The sequence below is a fragment of the Gymnodraco acuticeps genome, unplaced genomic scaffold, assembly GCF_902827175.1.
Source record: "Gymnodraco acuticeps unplaced genomic scaffold, fGymAcu1.1, whole genome shotgun sequence".
NCBI lineage: Eukaryota > Metazoa > Chordata > Actinopteri > Perciformes > Bathydraconidae > Gymnodraco > Gymnodraco acuticeps.
This window is the reverse complement of record NW_022991168.1, coordinates 1,671,913-1,699,084: the sequence shown is the minus strand read 5'-3', so window position 1 is coordinate 1,699,084 and position 27,172 is coordinate 1,671,913. Positions and strand designations below refer to the sequence as shown.

General features: G+C 41.7%; 1 protein-coding gene across 10 annotated transcripts in view; it reads right to left on the bottom strand.

The window, feature by feature from the left end:
- Window positions 1-27,172, bottom strand: part of LOC117560669 (glutamate receptor-interacting protein 2-like) — a 522,557-nt gene that overhangs the window by 124,646 nt on the left and 370,739 nt on the right. For all 10 annotated transcript variants that reach the window (XM_034237604.1, XM_034237605.1, XM_034237602.1 and 7 more), the window contains exon 2: window positions 2,266-2,343. In XM_034237604.1, coding sequence (XP_034093495.1) covers window positions 2,266-2,343 — 78 coding nt within the window. The remainder of the gene's footprint in view (window positions 1-2,265; window positions 2,344-27,172) is intronic.

Sequence of the window (27,172 nt, the reverse complement as noted above, 5' to 3'; positions counted from 1 at the left end):
AAATGAACGCCACTAATTATTTTAACGCAATTAACGCATGTGTATTTTTTTTCCTCGGCCGCCCCGTAGTTTCAGAGCGCATCTAGTTTAAAATACCATCTACAAGCTGATGCTGCCGCCCGCTTGCTGCAGACCACACTTACACACTCACCGGCAGGCACCGACTGGCCATCGGGAGGACCGGGAGTGTGTGTATGTGTGGCGCGAGCAAGAGAGAGAACGCGCACACCTTATGTGTAGTGTTGTTGTTAGCATCTGGTGCTAGCCAGCTGCGCTAACGGATATAAGGAGCTGTTTCAATGAAAACAGAGGAGCGACATTTCGCCGACAACTGCGCCGAGCACTTGACTTTATGCAGGAAGCCAGACAGTGGGACATTGTACGAAAAGTCAGCACACTCAGCACGGATAGTGCGCAACATGATTGCAGCGTCCAGGCAGCTCCCGTACGAGCATATGCCTTGAGTTGCACATAGCTCCAACGATCCATCACAGTGTCTCTCCACACACACACACACACACACACACACACACACACACACACACACACACCACACACACACACACACACACACACACACACACACACAACACACACACACACACACACACACACACACACAGGTGAGATGAAGCTTTGGTGTAATAGATGGTTAGATTAGTTAAATCCCTGAGGCGCTCTGAGGATCAGTGAGGTGCTTCATACCACAGCTGTATCTGGGGGTTACAACACACACATTACCTGCAAAAGGCACTTAATCATTCATTAGTGCCTGTACTGTTCATATTTGCATAAAAGTATTAAAGTTTTTACACGTGTAGTTTGAAGCCGATGGGTTCTTCTGAACTGAATCCCTTTCAAAATGAGTTATTTTATCAACAGATGCAGGAGTGAGTGTGTTGGGATTCATAACGTTTTATCTACCATTTCATTTTGATGCTTAGGAATACACAGGAGAAGATTGTACAACACAGACAGTAACTCGTGAAATGGTTTTTATTATCAAAACAGAGAACCGAGGAAAGTTATTTCACATCTAATGATGATCCGGGAAATGGAAAGATGTTATCTCTCTCAAACACACATGAAGGTATGGGGGGGGGAATGACACACATTTAGACAACATTGTAAGCTATTAAAGCAAAGTGATGCTTGAAACTATACATGCATAAAGATTGGTACAGAAAATATGAGGAAAACAGCAAAGAAGAAATAGAAAGAAGAAATAGAGAAATAGGATGGTGGACTCAATGGAGGCATTTGAACAAATTCATAAGGGAACATGAAAGCTTATACAGGTAATAGTGGAGGGACATTTGGGATTTTAGCCTTTGCAGACCATTTACATGCACACAAATCTACAAACACACTACAGGAAAGGGAAAACCCCAAATGCATAATAAGGCCTCTTTAAAGAAATTCTGATGAGAAAGAAAGTAATAATGATTACAGATTTAAAAAGCACAATTTGCATAAATGTATCATTCAGAAATATGAATACAAACATTTAAACACAATTCTCAAATAATACAGACATTTTTTGAGCTTTACTGTTGGCTCTCTTTAAGCCATGTGTCTGCTTGAAGGTTGGCAATGAAAGCAGCATAATTAATAGTGTAAGAATAATCATGCTCTTTTATTGTGGTATATTTCCTGTTTGCATTGGATGTTGGGTTATGCCATACTGTACTGCAGGGCTAGGGTTAGGCCCAGGCCCATTCCTATTTTAGACCCATTCAAGTTTATATGAGGAGAAGCACTGTCTCCTCTCCACTGTTTCACAATGACTGGCTGACCATTAGTTTACCATTAAAGGATATATTGTTTTCGTAAAGTAAAGTAAATGGGATATCGTAAAAAAAATACATAACATAAATAATGGTAAACGTCTCCAGGGCTATGGCAAGAATGATCAGAATGCATTTAGGGAACCTTTCAGAACAGGCACATTTAGTAGATAATAGATAACCTGAGACTTTGGGGTTATCACACGGTATCTGCAGACATAAGGTCACACTGTCATCAACATACAAAGTAGATCAGAATCAGATAGTGAACTAGAGTGAACATGATCTTGTTTGCACAGAAAGTTCTTTTAAATGCTTCAAACTCTTTGAGCAAATCACTTTCATCAAAATATACTACTTAGGCATTTGTCTGAGCCAAATCATGATAAGATCCTTATGATGATTCAGTGTGTGACAAAGTCTGTGTTATAGAGTTCACAGTAGTTTACTAAGCATTGGATACAGTAGATGGCTTTACCTGGTATACTGTGTCTTCTGGAGGCCATGGTCTGTTCTGGTCCGGAGATATCTTTTGTTTTTCCATATGGTCCGTCATCTACAAAAAGACAAACAGAAAAGCTTTAGAGTTACTGATGCACTTCTTTAATTTATCTCAGACTGGCAGGGGAGGACTGGGACACAAATTCAGCCCGGGACGTTCAGACGCACCGGCCCACACACCGGCCTACGCGTGCGGACCACCCTTGTAGCCTACAGATAAATTATACCTCTATGCTCATCATGGGCGGTGCCAGAGATTTATGTTGGGGGTGCTGTGGGGTAGCTTGCCGTTTCATAGAGGGTGCTCAAACATGTAGGGTTTCCCATTAATGTACCGGGCGCTACAGTTGAATTTTCTACTGCAACACTCTGCACATGCACAGTACACCCGCGACAGTTACAATGAAGGCTCGATAGTCAGCTCACGGCATATAGGTGTGGGCAGGGGTAAAGTGCTATTTTTTATAAGTGGGGGGTGGACCTAACCTCTTCTAGGGGGGTCCGGGGGCACACTCCCCCGGGAAGATTTGTTTTTAAATATTGAAGTTAAAAGCATCAATCTGGTGCACTTTGAGAGCAACATTAAGAGATCTATGGATTCATCTCTCAACACCCATTTGAAACAGAACTGGAAACAGATTTATTTTTCTTTATGGATATTTTACTAATCATTCCCCTTTTAAACTGTATTCTTGTTTAACTGTCATATAGCCTAGTATTTTATTTGAATATGTTCTGTACTGCATTTGTATTTATACACTGAATGAGGCAACATTGGGAGCATTGTCTTGATAACGTTGCAGAAACACCAATGCATTTACAAAACTAAAACAAAAAACTCTTAACCTCACTCTCTTTTACAATTCACATCACACTGATTTGGGTCAATCATATTGTGCTTTAATAATGCACATTTAGTTCCATAAGATAAAAAACACCTCATCTTTACCTCGCATTTCATCATAAATTAGAGTATCCCCCAAGCATTCCACTGATGAGCAAAAAAGAAGACAAAAGATACTCTCCTTTACGTGCTCTTATGTTTTTCTGTATTTACTGAAAAGCTTTCTGGCAGGTTCTTCCAAATAATAACCAAACTAGTGGCATGGCTGTAGGGAGGAGAACATTCGTCCATTATTCAGTTGGTCCAACATTGGGCCCAAAAGTGAAATATCTTGAATCACATTCTGTACAACATCCAGAAATGTCCAGAAAATTAGTCACAATGACATTGGTCATGTTTCATATATTGCCACAGAATTTCCTCTTGTCTGGTATTAAAATGTGACAAGGTTAGACATCTGAACATTTTTATAAATGTTTTTGTAATCTCCAAAACAACTTGAACAGATTCAGCCGCACTGGATCTCACTGCATAAAGAGCTGCTCTCCGTACATGCTGTGTGAATACTGAAAAACCTACCTCACATGTAATCTACTTAGCACCATCACAGTTACATCTACTACTCTGTATGTACAACCTTGTAAGCTGATTATGTACAAGCAAACGTTTGTTCAACTCCAATGCTGAATAACCAACCAATCAATCAGCCAGAACATTTATATATAAATTATTAATGAGCCATAGGCCTATAGGTAATCTTGAAGAGGCTAAGATGACAATAGAAGAAACAAAAACAGAGCCTGGGAAGGGTAGGACGAATTAAATCAATACAGAAAACAACAATATAGTCATGGAATGTAAGTATTACTATGCATTTCCCCAAATGTTACATTAAAAAAACAATGATAGTTGTGATCTAATTACTTTAAAGGTCTCCTATTATGCTATTTGTAGGCATATATTATGGGTCTCAGATATATAAAAACATGTCTATGATGTGTTTTGCTCAAAATACCAAACGGATCATGCATTTTAGATATCCCTCATATCCCTCTATTTCAGCCCTGTTGGAGAAACGCTGATTTTGGGTCCTAGCCAACACAGTCTCACTCCCTGATCGTCAAAGAGCGACGCTTGGTCAGGGTCCTTTGGCGTGCAGTTGTGACGCAACAAGTCTCCTTCAGCTTCATAAACGGACGCAAAGAGCTTTCAACTGATTGCAATGTACTCCCATCGGCGGCGGTATTTGACGCTCAGGGAAGCACCGCATCCGTCCATGTCGGCGGCTCTTAAAGGCAATGTGAGCGTCCATTCCCATTGGATAACGGAGAATTGTACACCCGGAAGTAAGAATTCTCCTTACTGTCGATTGATTTGACAGTGATATCTCCACTACTCATCAACTCAAAACACCAGATTATCCTTGTGATCGATCCGATCTACATTCAGAAAACACTCATTTAAAAAGGTTTTTCGCCTGCCGTCTTGTCTGCACACTTGTCAAAGCATTAAAGCATGGTTTTTACTAACCGTTATCAGTATTTAGTTACTTCGGCATAATTTTGAAACAGGAGCAGCGGGGGGTGCTGCGGGAGTGTCTGCGTGCGCATCTCTCCCAGACGAGCTGAACAGCTTTTTTGCACGTTTTGAGAGCAGCCAGGCTGGGGGTACAAAGAAGGATCAGGAGCCCTGCCCTTTTGTTTTAAACAGGGCAGATGTGTGTACATCCTTTAAAAGGGTTAACCCACACAAGGCTCCTGGACCTGATGGCATCCCTGGCCGTGTTCTCAGGGTGTGTGCAGTTCAGCTGGCAGAGGTGTTCAGACATCTCCCTGCTGCAGTCTGTAGTCCCCACATGTTTGAAACACTCCACCATCATTCCTGTCCCCAAAAAGACAAAAATCACCAGCCTCAATGACTACCGCCCAGTAGCACTCACCTCCATCATAATGAAGTGCTTTGAGCGGTTAGTCAAATCATTCATCACCTCCTCCCTCCCTGACTCTCTGGACCCCCTGCAGTTTGCCTACAGAGCAAACAGGTCCACAGACGACGCCATAGCCCTCACCATCCACACTGCCCTCTCACACCTGGACCAGAGGAACACATTATGTGAGAATGCTGTTCATTGACTACAGTGCAGCCTTCAATACCATTGTGCCCTCCAAGCTGGTCATCAAGCTCAGAGACAACAGCGCCCTCTGTGACTGGATGCTGAACTTCCTGACGGGCAGACCCCAGGCAGTGCGGGTGGGAAACATCACATCCTCCACCCTGATCCTCAACACCGGAGCCCCTCAAGGCTGTGTGCTCAGCCCTCTCCTCTACTCCCTGTTCACTCACGACTGCGTGGCCACACACAGCTCCAACACCATCGTGAAATTTGCTGACGACACGACCGTCATCGGCCAGATCACAGACGGCGACGAGACGGCGTACAGAGAGGAAGTCGAAAACCTGACATCTTGGTGCCAGGATAACAACCTCCATCTCAACGTCAGCAAAACAAAGGAGTTGATTGTGGATTACAGGAAGCAGCAGAGAGAGGGACACGCCCCCATCGCCACCAATGGGACTACGGTGGAGAGAGTCAGCAGCTTCAGGTTCCTTGGGGTCCACATCACTGAGGACCTGACATGGACTCTTCACACCATCACCAAGAAAGCTCGACAGCGGCTCTTCTTCCTCCGCAGGCTGAGGAGGTTCAAAATGGTACGGCAGCTGCACCGCCCTTAATCGTAAGGCTTTACAGAAGGTGGTGAAAACTGCAGAGAACATCACCAGGACGGAGCTGCCATCCATGGAGGACCTTTACTCCCAGCGGCTCAGGAAGAAAGCCCTTAGGATTATAAAAGACCCCCATCACCCCAGCCACAAACTGTTCAGTCTGCTGCCGTCTGGCAGGCGCTACCGCAGCATCCTGACTAAAACCATCAGATTCAGAGACAGCTTCATCCCACAGGCAATAAGACTGTTAAACACCTGAACTGCTGAAACAATTTCATAACATTCATCTGCTACTTAGTCATTATTTATCTATTATCTAATATATCATTCCAATAACTTGTATATAGTCTCGTATTGCACTATTCCACTTCTTTTTTTTCTCACTTTTTTTTAAACTATTTTTCTTTTTGTATTACTTTTAATATAATATATTTTAATATTGTTTTTATATTGTCTGCTTATCTGTATTATTGTGTTGCATTGTTGGAGAAGCCTAAGATTTTCAACGACATAATTACTCTGTAGCTATGTTAGTTTGACAATAAAGAACCTTGAACCTTGAGCTTGGCCAGACACTCCCCACAACAATGAAACAATTCAAAATCACAACATAGCACAATATACTTTTTCCTCCTTTTTTCCATCTTCTTTTAATGTGTTTTTCTATTTGGCTTTGTTATGTATAATGTTATTAGTATTATGTTTGTTGTATACACTTTTGGTATCCACTGTGAAACATTTTAATAAAAAAAGGAAGTGCCAAAAAAAAACTAAAAGATTACATTGGAGAAAATCCGCAATGACCAGGATAAATATTAATATTCCAATTTAGAAAATAGATGTTACAATAAATGTTTATCACTTTTTGGGAATGTGCCGATATAACTTTTTTATAAGCGCAGGCTTATATGTGTAAGACAGATCTGTATTTTTAATCAAGGGAATTTATTTTCTTCTGATATTTTACTTTTAGATATTAGAGTGTCATCAGTTTTTATTCTTGAGCACTTTTAGATTTCAAATGACCTATTTAAAGATCTCATCTATGATGTATAATAGGATATTAAGTATTTTGCTCAGTGTGACAGCTGCTGTGATAGTGCAGTGTTGTTGTGGCTCTGAGGGGAGAGGAAGTGTCCTACTTTACAACCTCTGCTTCCTCACAGGGTGGGATGAGTTTAACAATTCATAAGCAAATTCGCAAATACTTTATTACCCTACTCCATAAGTGTCATTAAGTTGCATTTTAATCACGGACAATTATACCGTGGCTTGCAGAATAAATATGTATTTGTAATACTTTGAGCACCTGAAGTGGCATTTTAAAGCAGCTTAATATCATCCATAGAGTTAGAAAGGATTTTTAAAGTGCCTCAGTTGTGCTTTTAATTCCTCTTTAAATTATATTCACACTATTTCGCCAGAGTGCCTTCAAGTCTTAATTTCACTGTGACGAATAACCTGCAGAAGTTAGTTTGCTTTTTGCAATTTACTAAAGCAGAAAACTTGAATCTTAAGTTGTAAATCACGTGCTTATTCACCCTGAGACTTTGTGGGTTTCCACCGACCGTCCAAACACACGCAGGGCAACCTGAACGTAAAAGAATATGGTTCAATTGCAAACAGACTCCTTCAACCTCCTCCTAGTAACTGCGCAAAATAAGGTAGACATTTCACATTACATTGTTTTTTAATTTAGATCACGTATACTCATGTCCAGTCAAGAAAACAGTTGTGCATTTTGAATATAAAGTTGTGTCTTTTTACAGGGACTGTTGCAAAACCAAGCAGCTCATTTAGATCAGATTTAACAATGATAAGAGGTTTACAAAGAGGTTTTTGGAGTTGTATAATGGAACTGTGTATGCTCTATACATCAGTACCATGCTTCTCCTTTATTCTTTTGTCATCGTATCTAGCCGACAGTCCCATGTTCTATAAAGGCTGTTGGATGCTGTTCTAAACATGCTATTGCAACCCCTTTACTATGGCTTTCATACTAACTTTTTCAAAATGCAACACCTAACAAAAAAGCAATATCATCTCCTAAAAGAACCTCAGATTTTTAGGAGTTCAGTTAAATAAATAAAATATACACTTTCATAAGCCAGGCTATAGATGTTTCTGAAGCAAGGTACAGACACACATTACAATCACTACAAAGGCATTTTGAGTTGTATAGTAATTGTTATTGATTGGGAATCAGAGCAGGCCAAAAAGGACAGTAAAAGGCTCCTCTAAAGTGAAGGACTCTGTAGGGTTTAGTCGTAAGTCTGTGTGATACTTTCATACATTTCCTAAAGTGTTATTTGAAGCAAAGACAATCCACTCAGTCAGTTTAGTTAGTTAGCTGGTTGACTTAGAACATGTGAAATTGATCAAAGAACCTGAAGTTCAAGTTAGAATGTGCCTTCTCAATGTATTTCGTCGCATTAAAGTGTTTTCCCCTTTTAATCATTTCTATACGTGACTCGTTTTCCTGACAACCCATGCTAAACATGCAGCACTGTCCCCCGGTAATGCTTAGAAATCAGTCCTCCTCCCAGCAGACAGTGGAAAGGAGGCCATTGTTGTTGCGTGTCGTAGTTTAGCGATCCTCACAGAGGTGTAATGACTTTAATAATTCATAAGTTGCGGATTCAATTTCGCTTTAAACCGTTTTCATAAGTTATCTGGCTGGCTGCTTTCCTGCTGTGGGTCTGTCACAGGCATAATGGCCCCTGGAGGCTGCTCATCAACACACACACAAACACATGCACACACACTAACATGCACCGCCTCTGGCAGCACAGACTGATGCATACCCAAAAGGATTTAAGCAGCCAACGTACACCAACGTGGGCACCAACACACACAAAATAGAAACAGTGTGTGTACAAGTACAAGTCCTACAAACACTCTTATATAAACAGTACACAGAGTGAGAGATACATCGCTTAAGGCAACTTGGCCATCTCTGTCTCTGTAACTGGATGTAAGACAAACTGCTTTAGTCACAACTTGCCCCCCCCTGCAGCAGTATGAATCCTCATCTCTCATCCTACAAACACACACATTTTTCGTGGCCGATGTGTCATCAACAGGCTTCTGGAAGCAGAACATATGATCTGTTAGAGATAAAATATTTTTCTTCAGAGGATGTACAGATCCGCTTCATTCGAACATATTTTCTCTTGATACGTCTCTTTTAAGCTGTCTTTTCTCTCAATTCCCCAACTCTGCCTGATAAATGAGTGTCTCCTGGTGAATAATTTGAATGTGATTAGGCTAATGAGGGCTGGCGCTGTCAGCTTACTGAACAGGTTGAGTTATAGACGAGGCATCAGGCCAGATTTCCCCTGCAGTAGAAGCACCAGCATAATGCTTACAGCGGGAGCAACCTTTAAAACAGTGACAGAGATGTTGTAAGCACGTGAAAGGCAGGTCGATAGACTAACACAGTTTGTAAAACACTTTTTTCAAATGTTCAGATTTGTTGCTGTGTCTCAATTTGCATACTTCTGTTCTAACATGTTCTATATTGAGTGCATAAGTGCGTCCCCATGCAAAATGTGGAAAAATGCACTGTGAGAACCTGTATGGTGCCCTCATGTACGGTGGCCCTGAAGTGCAAGTCAAAACAACATTTCATAAAACACTACAGCATTTCAAACATTACGGAAAGGGTATTCCTTTAGAGAGAACACTTCTTGTTTGTGATTGGACAGAGCCAGCCGGAGAAGCACTGCTGTGATTGGTTGTTTTGCTGGCAGTCAAGAAATGACGCTTCGTGATTGGTCAGCCCCCGACAGCGCCACGTATTTCCTGTTTGGTACTATTCAGCTGTTTCTGCACAAATATAAACTGAGTTGAAAAGAATGGAAGAAGATATGGAAATCTTGAGGGAATATTTTAGGAGGATTCAGGATTGTAACGGAGGTGATCTCTGGGCCCATATATCTCGGCCTCCGTTACGGATTGTGTAGCTTCGTTGCTGGTGACGGTGTTCACCTGGTGCCCTGTGTTGTGAGGGGGGAGGAGTCTGTGATTAGTCAGTGTGTATTTAGGCTCTGTTTTTCCTGTTAGTGTGTGTGTGAGATCCTTGTTGCTGGTGACGGTGTTCACATGGACAGTCATATTGAGGCTGTGTCATGTACCACAATGAGAAATAAATGCCCACACCGGGTTGTATTTGGGACGTTCTGCCTCTGTCTCGTTGCTTGGTCGGGCCGCTCAACGGTCAGCTTCACAAGGATTTATGACAATTCTTCCAGGTCAAAATACACACACTGTTCAAATGTTCAAAGAGAACGACATTAGGTGAACTAAAGCAATCGAAAGAGCAATAACCTGTTGTTGCAGAGTGAGTGTTTTCACAACCATTTTTTCACATTTAACAAATGCATTAAAGGCATAGCTGAAGGTTTCTTTTCACGATAATTATACATTTGAACAACTCTAGAAATAATAACATTTGGTTACTCTGTCTTCTAACTGCCTGTAGTTAATCAATATTCTTTTTTACTTATCACTCTTATCAGAAGTGAAACACTTTGCAGTACTAGCTGTGGAAAGCACCGATAACATGTAAATGTAAACCAATTGTATTGTTACCCATGTAATGCACACAGAGGCACCCTCAGTGTGCATGTTAAAAACCATTCCTGCTAATGGCTAAGTTTAAACACAACACATGTCTTTTTTACGAAAGACCACAGAGCCATATTATGCCGCTCTGTTGAATAGGAGATGTGTGACAGTGGATCCGTAGGCACATCAGTGAAATATTTTAACCTGAATACTTTTGTTACAGAACAAACAATTAACCTTCTGACAAACACACAATCACGCACAAATACAGTTTTAAGTATGATCCCAGTGTGCAATATCTCAGCTTATTACATGGCTTAGTTGAATACTCGATTCTGATTGGTCAATTCAGAACACGTGACACGTTGTTAATACCGAACAGACAGACCGCTGTCAAGGACTTATTGACCGTTGTTAAGGACGCTCACATCTTCACAAAGAAGTCCGGTCGATTTAACTGTATATCGTTGGGCCTGGGACATGAAAAACAGCGCAGAAGTAATGGGGCAGAAACCCTCCTTTTTACGCAGCGGTCCAGACATAGACATCAAACGGCGACACATATTCAGTTGCCAGTTCCTTTGGCATTAGGGCAGGGATATCTAGATACTTTCCAAGGTTTGACATCATGAATTGTGCTACTTTTAAAGCAAGGAGCGATGTTTTCAAATCTGTAATCAAAAAGCTCCTCAAAAACGCTATCGAAGCAGTTCCTGCCGTTGCTACGTTAGTTCAAACAGTAACAACGGACTATTTTCTTATTTTTCTCAATTTAAATCAATACAACTATTTTTTAAATCAATAAAATAATTTTCTAAATCCATAAAAGCATTTCAATTAATATTGGGATTCATAACGTTACTTTGTTGAGAATGTGGCCATGTAATAAGCGGGATAATGTGCAGCAACTTGGTCATTATGGGGAAAAGAACACCTTCATGCCGATCTAGATCTCTCCGCTTCGCGTCGGGCTCCTGATCAGCCTGTCGGTGTTCTTTTCCCCATAATGACCGCGTCACTGCACATTATCCCTTACTTGTTTTACATGGTTATTGTTGAATAAGTTAGTTAAAACCATCCAGCTCGACACACACACACACACACACACACACACACACACACACACACACACACACACACACACACACACACACACACACCACACACACACACACACACACACACACACACACACACACACACACACACACACACACACACACACACACACACACACACACACACACACACACACACACACACACACACACACACACAGACACACACACACACACACACACACACACACACACACACACACTTCCTTGTGCAGGACGTTGAGGAGGAGGCTAAATGCTGACACTGGAGGCTGGATGAGATGTTATTTTTCTGCAAAGATCCTCATTATCCTGCAGCAGTTTGAGTTTCTCTTCAACAAACTTCACAACAACATGCCCTGCAGATAAGATCACATTACATGCCAGGTCCAAATGACAAAAGTTGTAGCAAAATGCTTCCAAGTTTGAACTTGTTTTGTTAAAATCTGAAAAAAAATCATTTGAGATGGATGAGTTACCCCTTTTCCAGCAACTACATCAGGGTCACGTCGGAGGCTAGGGCGAGATTAACCTGAGCAGGAAGTTCATCGAGAGTATGGAGAAGATAATGAAGGTGTTACAAAAGCAGTAGAGACACAAAGCGACAAGAATGGGACCAGATATATATATGTATGTCCCACGACATACAATAATATTCATTTATAGGGAGGTACGCATCGGGGGACGTTCCTTGTGAGACAGTCAGACAGTGAACTACTGAATCACTGAATCACTTAACACAGGTGGGGCTTGATCAGCGATAAGACTCACATTTGAGAATCACTGAACAGCATGAATCATTTGTAAAACCACCTGTCTGCTGCTTCTAACATGAGCTATAGAAATACTGACCAATAAATACAATAACATAGTGCAAGAGAATGTTGCAAGTGGAAGTAAATGCAGAAATAAGTAAACTATATGTTATACATGGTAGAATAAGATCAAATACAATACTGTACAGTGATCAAATCATATTTGGCTTATTGTAGTAATAAATAGATATGTTAGCAGATGCATACTTTACCCATGACAAGTTCATTTACTTTACATTCCACCATTGTATAAATGTAACTTGTGCACTTTCGCTATAGTTAAAGTACATACAACAAATATGTAATCAGATTACTGGTATATTTAAAAAAGGATAACAAACAGGAATATGATGTACCAATACATTTGAAATACATGATAGGTAGACATATTTATTTTTCATTTGTATTCTTCCATATTTTAAATATATGTATTTTGAATGCAGTAGTTGGATGCCTGCTACTGACTTACCTACTGCTACTTATTACTTTGTGTAACTGGTAATTGTAACAGAATACATTGATACAGTAACCCTCCCAACCCTGGTCATACGTATGCACTACGTTATTTCACATGTTGCCTGGAGGTCAGCGATACTGACTAGACAGGCAGCGTGCCAGACAGACAGAGAGAGACTGAGCTCAAGGCAGTCTGCAACTGAACACACACACACACATCATTTCACACAGACACAAGAGGAATATGAGCGTGCTCTGTCAGGGCGATACAACAGACACATTCACACACACTATCTCTGTTTCTCTTTGTCTCCCTCGCTCACGAACACACACGTAGCTTTGCCAGCGGGCGATGATGTGCTAGTTGTGGTGACCTTACAAGAGAGCTTCTACTGTATGTGTCATGAAAACGGCAGTTGCTAACATGTGACTTAATATCTCCTAGACGCCATCATGCGGAGTCAGCTTTAGCTTAGCGGTGGTGATGCGCAGCCATGCGACCGTGTTGTAGTTCGTTATAGCATTATGTTAGCTTTTTATTGGTGATGAAAGTAAATGGCTGAGGGAGCCCTTGTGAAGTTAACCTCCGGTTTGACTTAAACAAATATGTCATCACTGCACCATTCAATAAATGAATAGCTACAACAGTCAATGTTGAGAAGGTTACTAGAACATTTATTACATAAAATACATATCAGTGAACTAATCTCAGTATCACATCATTAGAGTATCCTAACCTGATTACTTTCTGTTACCTATGGAATACTTTAAAATAAAAAATGCAGAAAAATAAGAGAAAGGATGTCTTTTTTACGTAAATGTAATATGTAAGAAAATGGAACAATGTGACCTTAGTAACAGCATCCAAGATATTTAGTATCACAAATGTGTCCTCTGCTCTGTATGCCTTCCTATTCCAAGCATTGGACTACAAATAAGTATCAATAACAAAGTATTTAACTGTTATTCATCTTTTCTCCATTGGAAATTGTTACATTTTTACCTAGTGAAAGCATGTTTGGGAACTATGATGAATTCTAAGATAAGCTTTTCACTCAAGACAAAATGCATTGTTACATTAATCGTGCTAATAGTCTCAATTTTAAAACAAATGTACCAGTAATCTGATTACTTATTTCCTTTTTGTAAGGGAATAAATAACTTTTAAAATAGTGATTACATAATCAATTTCCATGTATCCCTCCCAGAGCCCGGAGAGAGTCATTGCCAAAACACATCATCATGCACAGGAAGTGCTGGATTTGATATGCAGAGCAAATACAAAGTATAGCATCACTCACACACACACACACACACACACACACACACACACACACACACACACACACACACACACCACACACACACACACACACACACACACCCACACACACACACACACACACACACACACACACACACACACACAGTTTGTTTTGTATTTGATATTTGATATTCACAGCACATAAAATGTTCATGAATAAGTATGTATCATATGGATAGATAAAAGCAAACCTACCCACATGTTCATTAACACGCAAAGATCCCTGAAGAGATGTTTCTGTGTGTGGGTGCAGTGGCGTATCGACGGTGCAGCCGGGTCAAAAAAACGGCATTGACCGGTTCACACAGTCTTCAAAGTAACCAAGCAACCTAAATTAATTAGTAATTTGTCTGTCCAATGACCTTGCTCCCTTTCATGTCATGTGATACCTTGCGTGACGAGCGAACCGTTTAATCAACCTGTACTGTACTGTAGCTAGCAGCAGCAATATCCTATATGAGCAGTGAACACGTGCAATTATTAACACACGCAGACGCAGTTGCATATTTGTCTCAAAAAGCGTGGGATGTTGGTTATTTTCTCCATCTAGGATGACACCAAAAGCCTCCCAGACGTTAGATTTCGCTCTTAAGGAAGTGTTATTGAAAATGCTGTATTCTCCGATCTCCGCCTTCACCTCAGCCATTTTGAATGTGGCGCGCTCAGCAGCAGATTGATGCGCTGCAGAGGTTATGATTATGCGCGGTCCCGCGGGGGAGAGGTCTAAGGATTTAAACATTAAACTAAATTATTATTATTTGAATATGCAAACACCCGCGACCCGACCCGCATCATCTTTGTTTTACCCAAAACCGAACCCGGAAAAAAGTGTTTGAAAAAAAATACCACCCCGCGAATCACTTTTACCCCGCGGGTACCCGACCCGATGCAGGACTCTGGTGGGAGGACCAGCATTATGATCAAATGTTCACCTTATTATCTCGCATCTGACACAAACACACACACATACACACAGCTCAAACTGTAAGGCAGTGTCACTTTAGATTAGTGTGTTTTTTGTGTGCGTGTTGAAATTGGTCTGTGTAATGAGTGTAATATTTTTGGAGCATGTTTTCTTAAACAGATGTGTTGGTTAAGGACCAAAAGAAAATCACGTTTAAGAGCGTGGCTCTGAGAGCTGGTGGATAAAAAAATGTAAAGCAGTTTTTGATATTTAGCAGACCTTAAAAAAGGGAGATGTTATGTATATATTGTTATTAAATGTATGTTTCATATATTTACATATGTTTGAAATATATCGCCTCTGCATACCATAAATACGGAGGCACATTGATTCTCTCAAAAATAATTTCAAAAAGGGCTAAAATATAAAATAAGTATAGAGTTAAAATAAATATAATATAATGTTTTGTATATAAATATTCTATACTATTAATTTATAATATTTGAGTTATACTGTACTTCTTAAATGTACAATTGTTAAACTTTGTCATTTTTGTGAGGGAATAATGTTGTCTTTACTCCTAGATATTTAACCTTATTGCCTGTTGACGTTAATAACCAACCAATATTATTTTATGTCCTTTAAGGAATGTGCTCCAGCACTTAAGTGTCAGTTTTATGGCCTGATGGGGGGGTTTACGACTATGAGAATGCTGGCTTCTAAACACCACTGACAAGTGATTGAGTATTTCTAGTTGGGGGATATCTCCTCTAGCTCCACAGATGTTTACGCCTTCCCCAATATGCTGATTAACTCTCTGTAAACTAGTTAAAAGGTCTATTGAGAGATAGGCTGATCAGAATTGACATGACAACCCACCCGTGCAGTCAGAACCTTTTGCTGCTGTGACTTGTGATATGAATTCTCCGGCCGTTTGACTTGTAATAAACTCCCAGTGTTTGACATCAAAGCTCCAACTCTCCTCGTGTCTCTCTGAGTCCTGACTCTCCATTGCTGCAGAAGTTTCCCTTACAATTTTTATTTGGGCTGTCAGTCGATTAAAATATTTAATCGCGATTAATCGCAAATGAATCGCACATTTTGTATCTGTTCTAAATGTACCTTAGAGGAATATTTTTCAAGTTTGTAATACTCTTATCAACATATGAGTGAACACATATGCTTTATGCAAATGTTTGTTTATTATCATTGGAACAATGACAAGTCATCTCCTGAATATTCTCAACACAACAACCTGGAACCTCTCTCTCTCTCTCTCTTCACTCTCTCCCAACCCTGTGTACTTCTTTGCACTGAGCCAGTTGCTCAAACAGACAAGCCTGTTTACAATTGTCAGCAAAATGCTGCTCCTCTGTCTTCATAACAGTCAAAGCATGATGATGCATTTTATTTATATAGCGCTTTTCACAACTCAAAGACGCTTTACAGTATGAGGGAGGGTAGACAAACAAGGACAGCCAAACAAGTATGTAAAAAATAAAAAGGCAGTCAAGAGGAAGTTGATTGAGAGGGGAGGGGGGGCTTATGGGTAGACAGAGTTGAAAAGATGTGTTTTGAGGCGGGACTGAAAGACTGTGAGGGACTCAGAGTCACGGAGATCTTGGGGTAGGGAATTCCAGAGCCTAGGAGCTGCCACTGAGAAGGCTCTGTCCCCAAAGCTGCAGAGTGTGGATGTGGGAATGGATAGGAGTCCGGCTGCGGTGGATCTGAGGGACCGTGGGGGTTGATAAGGAGTGAGAAGGTTTGTGAGATAAGGGGGGGCCAGATGGTGGAGTGCTTTGTAGGTGAGGACCAGAATTTTGTAGTTGAATGCGATGGGAGACAGGAAGCCAGTGGAGGTCTTTGAGGACTGGGGTGATGTGATGCCATGATTTGGTATGCGTGAAGAGACGTGCAGCTGCATTTTGAACCCGTTGGAGTCTGTTGAGGGATGTAGTGCTGATCCCGTAAAGAAGTGAGTTGCAGTAGTCAAGGCGGGAGGAAATCAAGGCATGGATTAGTCGTTCGGCCTGCGGGGCGGGTGAGAGAGGGTAGGATTTGTGCAATATTGCGGAGGTGGAAAAATGAGGTTTTGACTGTTTGGCGGATGTGAGGTTCGAGGGAGAGGGTGGGGTCAAAGATTACGCCAAGGTTGCGTGCCTGATTGGAGGGGGAAACAATGGTGCCATCAATGGTGAGTGTTATGTTAGTGACCTTGCTGAGGGTGGATTTGGAGCCGATTAGGAGGAGTTCTGTTTTGTTGCTGTTCAGTTTGAGGAGGTCATGTTGCATCCAAGTTTTAATAGCTGTCAGACAGGAATCGATGTGGGTAAGGGGTGGGTCATGGAGGGATTTGGTGCTGAGGTAGATCTGAGTGTCATCAGCATAGCAGTGGAAGTCGAGGTTTAAGTGGCGGAGTATCTGACCGAGGGGGAGGATGTAAATGATGAAGAGGAGGGGGCCAAGTACTGATCCTTGAGGAACGCCTTGGGTGACTGAAGCTGTGGCAGAGGAGTGGTTTGGGAGGGAGATGAAGTGGGATCGTTCAGTGAGGTAGGACTGGAGCCATCTGAGTGCAATACCTTCAATACCAATGTCCCTGAGTCGGGTGAGTAGGATGTTGTGGCTCACGGTATCGAAGGCTGCACTCAGGTCGAGGAGGATGAGAATATTGAGGGAACCAGTGTCAGCAGAGGTGAGGAGGTCATTGAGGACTTTGACGAGTGCAGTTTCTGTACTGTGGTGAGGACGAAATCCAGACTGAAGGGGTTCATAAAGCTGGTTGGTTTGGAGATGGCAGTGAATTTGTTTGGCTACAATGCGTTCAAGAGTTTTTGAGAGGAATGGTAGGTTGGAGATGGGGCGGTAATTAGTGAGGGAGGAGGGATCAAGACCAGGTTTTTTGAGGATTAGAGTAACGGCAGCAGTTTTAAAAGCAGAGGGGACGGTTCCATGGGACAGCGAGGAGTTGAAAAGGTTAGCAAGATAGGGGCAGAGGACGGGGAGGTAGGACTTCAGGAGAGGAGTGGGTAGAGGGTCAAGGGAGCAGGTTGTGGGATTTGAGGAACCGATCAGATGGAGTATTTCAAGTGGGGTAACCAGGTTGAACTGGGAGAGGCGGCGCTGGGGAGGAGGAGTCAGGAGGTCAAGGGAGATGGGGGGGAGAAATGGTAGCGGTGGAGGTTGGGGGAGATGCTTGTATATCAGATGGAGCTGAGAAGGAGTGGTTAATGGCGTTCATTTTGTCTGCGAAAAACTGGAGGAATGAGTTGCAAGTAGCGGAAGTAGAAGTAGGGAGGTTATCAGCACGGGCTTTGAAGAGCTTGTTAACTGTGGAGAAGAGGGTCCTGGGGTTACGGGAGGGGTCAGTGAAGATGTTGGAGAGGTGAGACTGAAGTTCCCTCTGTGGGTCAAAATAATGCGCTGTGATGTGCAGTCGGCACGTTGGATGCGATCCTAATTATCTAACGCAGCCCCTCGCCCTCCACAATGTCAAGCTGTAGCCACCCATTTATCTATCGCTGTTGTTGTCCAGGCGTCTCCCCGGCAAACATTCAAGGGTGGTCTGCCGCAAGCGAGCGGCAGGAGCCGGGCTGTCGGTATCAGCTGTGTGCTTGGCTTGCTGTTTAAAACACCTTTTTTTTGTATCCATATCTCTCGCTAGAATCTCCCACCATCCAACTAACAACTAACAACAACAATAATAACAACAACAACAACAACCAGAAACTACGGGGCGGGCCGAGGACAAATTTCACATGCGTTAATCGCAGTTAAAATAATTAGTGGCGTTACATTTGTTTTGTTATTAACGCGTTAACTTGACAGCCCTAATTTTTATATTTCAAATAAAAAAATACATATATAAATAATATGTATGTAGCATTTTTAATAGTTTGGCGTTATAGCAAATAATATACTTGCTGGATTGTGTAAATCTTAGTGCTGGGGGGAAACGATTATTTTGAAAACGATTAATCGGGCGATTATTTGATCGATTAGTCGACTAATCTAACGATTATTTTTCTGTTGTTCAATTCATAAAAAACGTAATGTAAAAAAAAATATTTTCACGATACTGTGTCTCAGGGGATCTTAATATTTAAGAACCTATTAATGTGTTATACCAGATTAACGGAAATAATCTCAGCTAACTGACGATACAAACCATGTTTACCAAAACAAAACACAAGTCTCATAAGAAGCATCTAAATGACCCCTGAGCGAAAAATGCTAACGGACATTGGCACAGAACTCAAGATAAAAGTACCCTTATTACTTATCGTAGCTGCACATACAAGATATCCGATTAAAGCTGAGACTCCACAGATTATGTAGGTATATAGTATCATCACTGAGTGATCCGGACTCGCGACAGGGGAAGCAAATACAGTCATCACAACACGTACCTTCACAGAGCTTCTAGGGAGATCGTCTCACCACCGTAGCTGTCAATCTGATCAAAAGACGTGTTCAATGGCATTAAAAATGAGAAAAAAACGCGGCTGAATCGGTTAATCCATAGGTTTTTAAACGTCTATGTATAAAAAAATGATTGAATTTATAATCCATAATTCCATTTTATGTAAAAAATCGGAGAGCAAATGCTAGCTGCTAATGGTAGCCACCACAGCTAGCTGCTGCTTCTGCTAGGCTATGCAGCAGTCTCAGTGAGATATACATATATAAATATCTTTGCGTTTTGGACTAACTTTAAAATATTCCCATGCTTTTGAAGACCTAGGGCGAGATGTTTTCGTTTGGGGGCTTCGTGCGCAATCCTGTGAGGAGGAGGTGGTAGCCGTTTCAGTCTCCATTGTGTTTGAAGTGCGATTGCGAACTGCTTGTTGCTTGGGTGACCCACGTGTGTGTAGCGACGCGTCGACGCGGAAATATGTCGTCGACGATATTTTGAAGTCGACGCGTCGACGTCGTCGCTACAGCACTAAAATCTGTATCTCCATGGTTGATAACTCCTTCTGTAAAATGCTTTGAAATACACCCAAATAAATTGTCTTTAAACTTTTATATTCCCAATACAAGAAAAGTCTAATTCAACATATGATACCCTTTAGTAAATGCTACAGAACGTTTTGGGTTGGTTATTCAACTTATATGAAACTGTTGGTCTTTATTAAAAAGACTAGGTTGGAATAATAATAGTCTCAGCTTCTTCAGGGTGTGTTTGTTTTCTCTGACTGAGACACCCTGAGGCGGTTGTCTTGCTTCAGAAGAACCAATCAATGTAATCTAATTGTTGAAGATATTTTTAATTCCTTTCCCCCCTCCCCCTAATTTTCCATTATTTTCTACCAGTCAATATTAAAGGTGGGGTAGGTCATTCACTTCAGAAACACTTTTTGTTATATTCCATGGAATGCTCTTAACATCCCGATAGCAATGAATATCTTAAGTGCTTTGACAATAAATACATTAAAAAATCTCATCTGTGGAAGCCGTAGTGCTGTGAAAAGCACGACCAATCATCTGAGCCGGCCCGGCTAAAATAACTGGATGGCCTACCTGCCTGTCAGCCTTCCATCTGTGGACAAACTTATCTCGTGCCCTCATTGGTCATGTGTGCGTTCGTGTGTGTTGGAGGAGGGGCTCTGTAAGGAAGTCTTTCCGGTTGTGTACTTTCAAATTCTAGCGCACTCGAGCTGGTTTCTCAATTCTTACCTACCCTACCTTTAAGACCATGTAGAGTTATTAAAGCTCTTATGGTACTAAACAATCGGTTTACCTTCACATAGAAAGTCTTCCCCCTCATTTATTCATTACTGCTGTGATGGATCAATACATTTATACACCACTACTCCCACACACACTTAAGCAAATGTTCAAACTATTCTGTAGCTACTATGAGTACCTTTCTACTTGTGATAGAGTAAAAATGATTCAGCAACACGACCACTTAGTTATATAAAGAACGTATGGAACACTCACTTGTTTTTACAGTATCTATTTACACATTATTACAATATACAGTATTTTACTATCCTGTGCAGCATTTAAATAACATCCTGTTTTTATCTTATCTTACAAGCATGTAGTTTACCTATTCTCATTGCATACATTTCTCTGACCCTACTTTCTTTTTATGTCCTGAAGAGCCCAGTCTGCTCTGATTGGTTAGCAGGCTGGCTCTGTTGTGATTTGTAGAGATGTCCCGCCCCTTAGCTTATCACATACAATGTGCTGGAGCGCTAACCAAAGAAAACCCCAAAAAGCACAATAGGGCCTCTTTAAATACAGTATATTGTATGTTGCATTGTTGGAGGAACAAAAGCCTTAAGACGTATAATGCCAAATGTACCCTTAATACAATTTGCATAGGACAATCAAGCCTTTGAAAGTCAAAGAGAATTTGAGATATAATGGAAGACATTTTGAGAGATATCTTGCTTTAAAATGAAGCAAATTGCGATAAACAAATGGATTAAATATAAGTGCATATTTTCAGTGTCTTCTTCCAACAAATATTGATGCATTATTATAACAACAGCAGCACTCCGTCCCTACTGTCTGAGAATTGAAAGTGAGTTTTATCTCTGAGCAAATCATGACTCGGTCTAGTTTCAATATGACGCAGGATTCTTCATATTGTGAAAACAGAAAGTACTAAATGAAAATCTCCAAATAACAATGAGTTTGCCAGGCTACAACAACATGTCCAGAAGGTACTAGCTCTGTACACAATAGAGGATATTAACATAATAATGCTGACTATGTATGATGTTTTGTTGTCAGATGTAATAAGCACTGGTACAGCTGAAGCTACAGGCGTATGTGTGTGTGTGTGTGTGTGTGTGTGTGTGTGTGTGTGTGTGTGTGTGTGTGTGTGTGTGTGTGTGTGTGTGTGTGTGTGTGTGTGTGTGTGTGTGTGTGTGTGTGTGTGTGTGTGTGTGTGTGTGTGTGTGTGTGTGTGTGTGTGTGTGTGTGTGTGTGTATCGTGCAGCTGACAGCTGTTATTGTCTGCATTAAAAGTGAAACGGCTTAAAAAAACATCGGCAACACTCAGCCAGTCTTATCTGCGTACATGAAAGGAAACAGAAGATGCCATTGAAAGGAGTTGAATTGAGAGAAGTAATGCACTCTCCCTGTTTCATTTAAACCGACACGCAATTATAATCAACCAACTATTCAGGGGAGCTGCAGGTAGGCGTCACAATGCAACACGCTGAAGAGATAAAGGAGCAAACACCTGTTTATCTACTGCGACAATACAGAGAGATCAGCAGAACTACAGGTGTGAGAATCCTCCTGTTCCAAACCAACCTTATTCCATCAGAAAACTTATCAAATTGTGCATATTATCAATCTTTATTTTCACAAAAAGTTCTGCATGGCTTACTTTTTATTCCTGTTATTCAAACAGGAACTAAAATACAACAATTGTAATAAAGGTATTGGGATAATGCTTCAGTAATAACAGGCAATAAGAAAAAGCGGATAATGTATGGCATCAACTATTACTATGTGCCATCAGATAAGTTTAATATAATTCACCTAACATAAAATACTAAGGCACACATTTATAAAAGGTGACACATACTCCTTAGATAAGGTGTATAGACAGAGGTTTTGTTTTTTGCTTTGTGTCTGCACATTTGATTGATTAAATAACTACCATCATCTATATTTGCAGGGCAACAGGCCTTTGTGCACGGGCCTGCTCACATGGATTTCATAGAGAGTTGGGATCACCCTCAAGACTGGTGTTAGATCAAAAGCTCCACTGTTCAATTGGAAGTAATCTTCTGTCTGGGGAGGCAGAACATTTGAGAACAACTGACAATGCAAAATGTCTTTCTTCAATGTACAATGTCGAAAAACTACAACTCCAAGCTGTTAAGCCTTTATACTAAGAGATGTGAACTAAGCTAACACAGTGTTAGTTTAGTTTTGTACATACTTCACATTTGATTTAGTGACAAAAAGACAGACCACTAAACACGCCAAATCCATTCAATGTCAAAACCAAGAAAGGGTGTTTAGCCCTATTATTGACTCCCAGACATCACATTTCAAATGTCTTCCTGCTTGCTGACAACATGTATGATATAGATACCATTTCACATTTACAATTCATGTGTTCATTAACAGTGGCAGATGAGAAAACACTCACGGAGTCATTAGACACATGACCTTTAGGCATCATTTAAGCATGAGGACATGTTGATCACACAGTACTCGTGCACAGAAAACCAATGCAAAACACACACACACACACACACACACACACACACATACACACACACACACACACACACACACACACACACACACACACACACACACACACAGGCTCTGAGTTTCTGAATGCCAAGGCATCTGATTGCGGTCATTATGATGCTGAAGGCGGTGAAGATGTGTAATTAGCTATTGTCTGCGACCACACTGGCACACATAGCCATACACACACACACACATAAGAGGAAAAAATAACACATGAACCATATTTCCCCCTCACCATTAACAAATACAGCACGTACAGTATGTGAACAATTAATTGAAAAAGCAAAGGACACTATGAGCAAAACTAATACTTGTACCACACACACACACACACACACACACACACACACACACACACACACACACACACACACACACACACACACACACACACACACACACACACACACACCTCTCGCCCACACATAGAGCGGCTGTGGAAGGAACAAGCAGTAATTAGGACTGTTAATGGCTTCTCTGTTGTGGTTAATTGCAGCCTGTATGGATCTGGTGGGAAGGGGTGGTTGAGGGCAGAGAGGAGGGGGAGGGGGAGGGGGGGGGGGGGGGGTGATGACCGCTTTATCTCTAATGAGCTCATGAGTTTTCTTTTTACCTCTGTTCTCTCAAAGCTCTAAACGTTTTTGTTTCTAACTTTCAAACAGCGATGACTCAAAGTACTTAGCTGTGATAATGTGAAAACCAACTCGATATCATGAAATAGTTCTTTGTAGCATTCCATAGATTGACACAATACCATAGGTGCAAATTACCTTACATACTGTAGATGGGATCTGGAACATTCCAAAATAATGTTGGGTCGGTAAGACTACATTTCCCATAACCACTTGTTGTAACCTTTGCACATTTTTAATGCACTGCATGAGTTATTCATTCCATTCAAAGTTAAAAGTTGATTCTTTATTGTGAGATGGTTAAACCTTTTGTATAAATGTATTAAGAGGTGTGTTTGATTAATTTATGGGTTGAAGGAATCTCAACCCACATCTGTTGAGGCTCCACCTTGTTGCTGAAAATAAAAACATTTGGCTTTAACAACTGACACACTATCAGCAAGTAGTTAACCAATCGTACACACTTTAAAGACGCACTGTATTGCGAGGTCAAGACTACCCATATTACAAAATACACTGTAAGGATAACGTTTTGACTTCTACCTTACAATTGCTGCATATAGCAACTATGGCATGGTGAAGATCAAGGAGATTTTTTGGTATTAACAAAAAATATATATAACTATAGTTTCGTAAACACTATTTTTGATATCATTGGGCAAAATATCCTCTAAAACATTACTGCACATTCAATTCAAGAGGTAACCAAGGCAAGGCTATTTTCTGGAAACAGCAAAGTTAGAAATTACATGCAGCTATCCTCTCTCCATCATACGCTTAATGGAGTAACCTGTACAAGTACTAGTCATCCATTCCAAACATAATCCTGAGCCTTAATCACAGCCTTAACTAGTCACTGTTGTTTCATGTGTTGTTGATTCATCTACTCCGATCTGTACCCTACGACTGTCTCTCTATAAACACATCAACCCTTCTCATTTGCTTACTAAAAATAGGTCTATTTTGTGCACGTCCTGAAACGATTTATGTTTTTTCTTGGACTACAGATCTGTAACGTGACATAAACTCTCATGCATAAAAGTATGTAAGATACACACTCATCATTCAACCAGAATTAAATCCTTTCATCCTGGAACTGAATGCTCCCTCACAAGTATTACATACATGATTTGTACTGTCCAAATTCTGCTATTGACAAAAACGATAGGTTACTTACGTAACCCCAGTTCTCAGAGTAACATGAAGTGAGATGTCTCACTATGGGATGCGCCTCATCGCGGAGCAAACAGAAGCATCAATCTCATTACGCCAATCCTGATTGGCTGGTGATCTTGACGTCAGCGTCAGGGAATCCACCCCCTATAAGTAGCTTGCGCTACGTCGCATGCGTCATTCAAAATAAGCACCTCTTCTCGCTTCACCATAGCAAGGAGGGCCGTCTGGTGAGACATCTCACTTCATGTTACTCTGAGAACTGGGGTTACGTAAGTAACCTATAGTTCTCATTCATAACACTCCATTCGATGTCTCACTATGGGAAATTGTAGCTCCCGTATTGCCAGACGAGCTTATCTCGAAAATCACCAAACCAACCAGAACTTAACAGGTAGAGCTCTGACTCAACAAGGTGCCCAGCACTGCTCAGGCCACACTAGGAGCAGAGACGTCTAGCCTGTAAAAGCGGACAAAAGTGAGCGGCGAGGACCAACTCGCTGCTGCACAAATGTCTTGGATGGAAACACCCTTGAACAAAGCCCAGGATGTAGCCAGACCACGAGTCGAATGAGCCCGCAGACCCGAAGGTGCCTGCAAACCCTGACTCGTATAGGCCAAAGCAATTGCCTCCACAATCCATTGGGAGAGCCGTTGCTTAGTAACGGGCTTGCCCTTGTGAGGGTTAGCCCAGGACACAAAGAGTTGGTCATTATGACGAAACTCTTTTGATCTGTCCATATAGGTGCGTAAAGCACGGACTGGACACAGCAAATCCGGCTGCTGTTCCCCGGAGGAACACAGCGGCGGAGGAAATGCCTCAATGTCAATTGGGGTACATGAACCAACCACCTTTGGTATAAAGGCAGGGTTAGGCTTCAACAACACTCTCGTTTGCCCTGGGGCGAACTGAGTGCATGAAGGATGTACAGATAGCGCATGAATGTCACTGACCCGCTTGGCGGATGCCAGGGCCAGTAACAGCACTGTCTTGAGTGACAAGTGCTTCATGTCAGCTCCTTCCAGGGGTTCAAATGGGGTCAGGTTGAGCCCATCTAAAACCACTGCCAAGTCCCATAAGGCACCAGTGACCTGGAAACAGGGAGGAGCCTGCGAGCCCCTTTCATAAAACAGCAGACCAAAGGATGTTGGCTAGCCGTCTTACCCTCAAAGCCCACATGGCATGCAGCAATAGCAGCCAGGTACACTTTGATCGTAGAGAAAGCTCTGTGTTTATCGATCAAGTCCTGTAGAAATGATAAAATCACCCCGACAGGACATTGAAAAGAGATGTCCTTTTTGAAGGCACCACTCCTCAAACACCCTCCACTTATAGTCACCTGGTGGAGGAAGCTCTCGCACTCTGAATAGTGTTTATCACCTTCAGAGTTGGGGGTATCAGAGCCAGGGGTGGGAACGCGTACAGAAGGCCCGGAGGCCAATCGTGCACGAGCGCGTCCACGCCTAACTGTGCGTTTAAATCACGCATTGAAAATAACAGCTGACATTGAGCATTTTCTTTTGATGCGAACAGATCTACCGCGGCTCTGCCGTAACGCACCCACAGCTGACTCACAATCCTTGGATGTAGAGTCCAGTCTGCATATAGTGGTGCACCTCTGGACAGTAGCTCTGACCCGAGGTTCATCACTCCTGGTACGTGCGTCGCTCTCAGAGAGAGGAGACGTCTGCCGCTCCATAAGATCAGTTTGCGTGCCAGCATGTGTAACTGGAGAGAACGCAAACCCCCTTGGCGGTTTATACACGATATTGTGGTCGTGTTGTCTGTCCTCACGAGGACATGATGTCCTCTGAGAAAAGGCAGAAAGCGTTTTAGGGTGATGAACACCGCTAAAAGCTCCAGGTAATTTATGTGCGCCCGCTGGAGGTCTCTGCTCCAGAGACCCCTCACCGGACGACCTTCGTAAATACCTCCCCAGCTTGTCAGACATGCGTCCGTGGTGACCACCTTCCGTGAAAGGACAGCATCCATAGGCACGCCCCGTACTAGAAAAGTCGGGTGCAGCCAGTGGCGCATTGCCATTACACATTTCACAGTAACCATTACTCTCCGCGCGCCATGACGCGCGGGTTTAGTTTTAGAG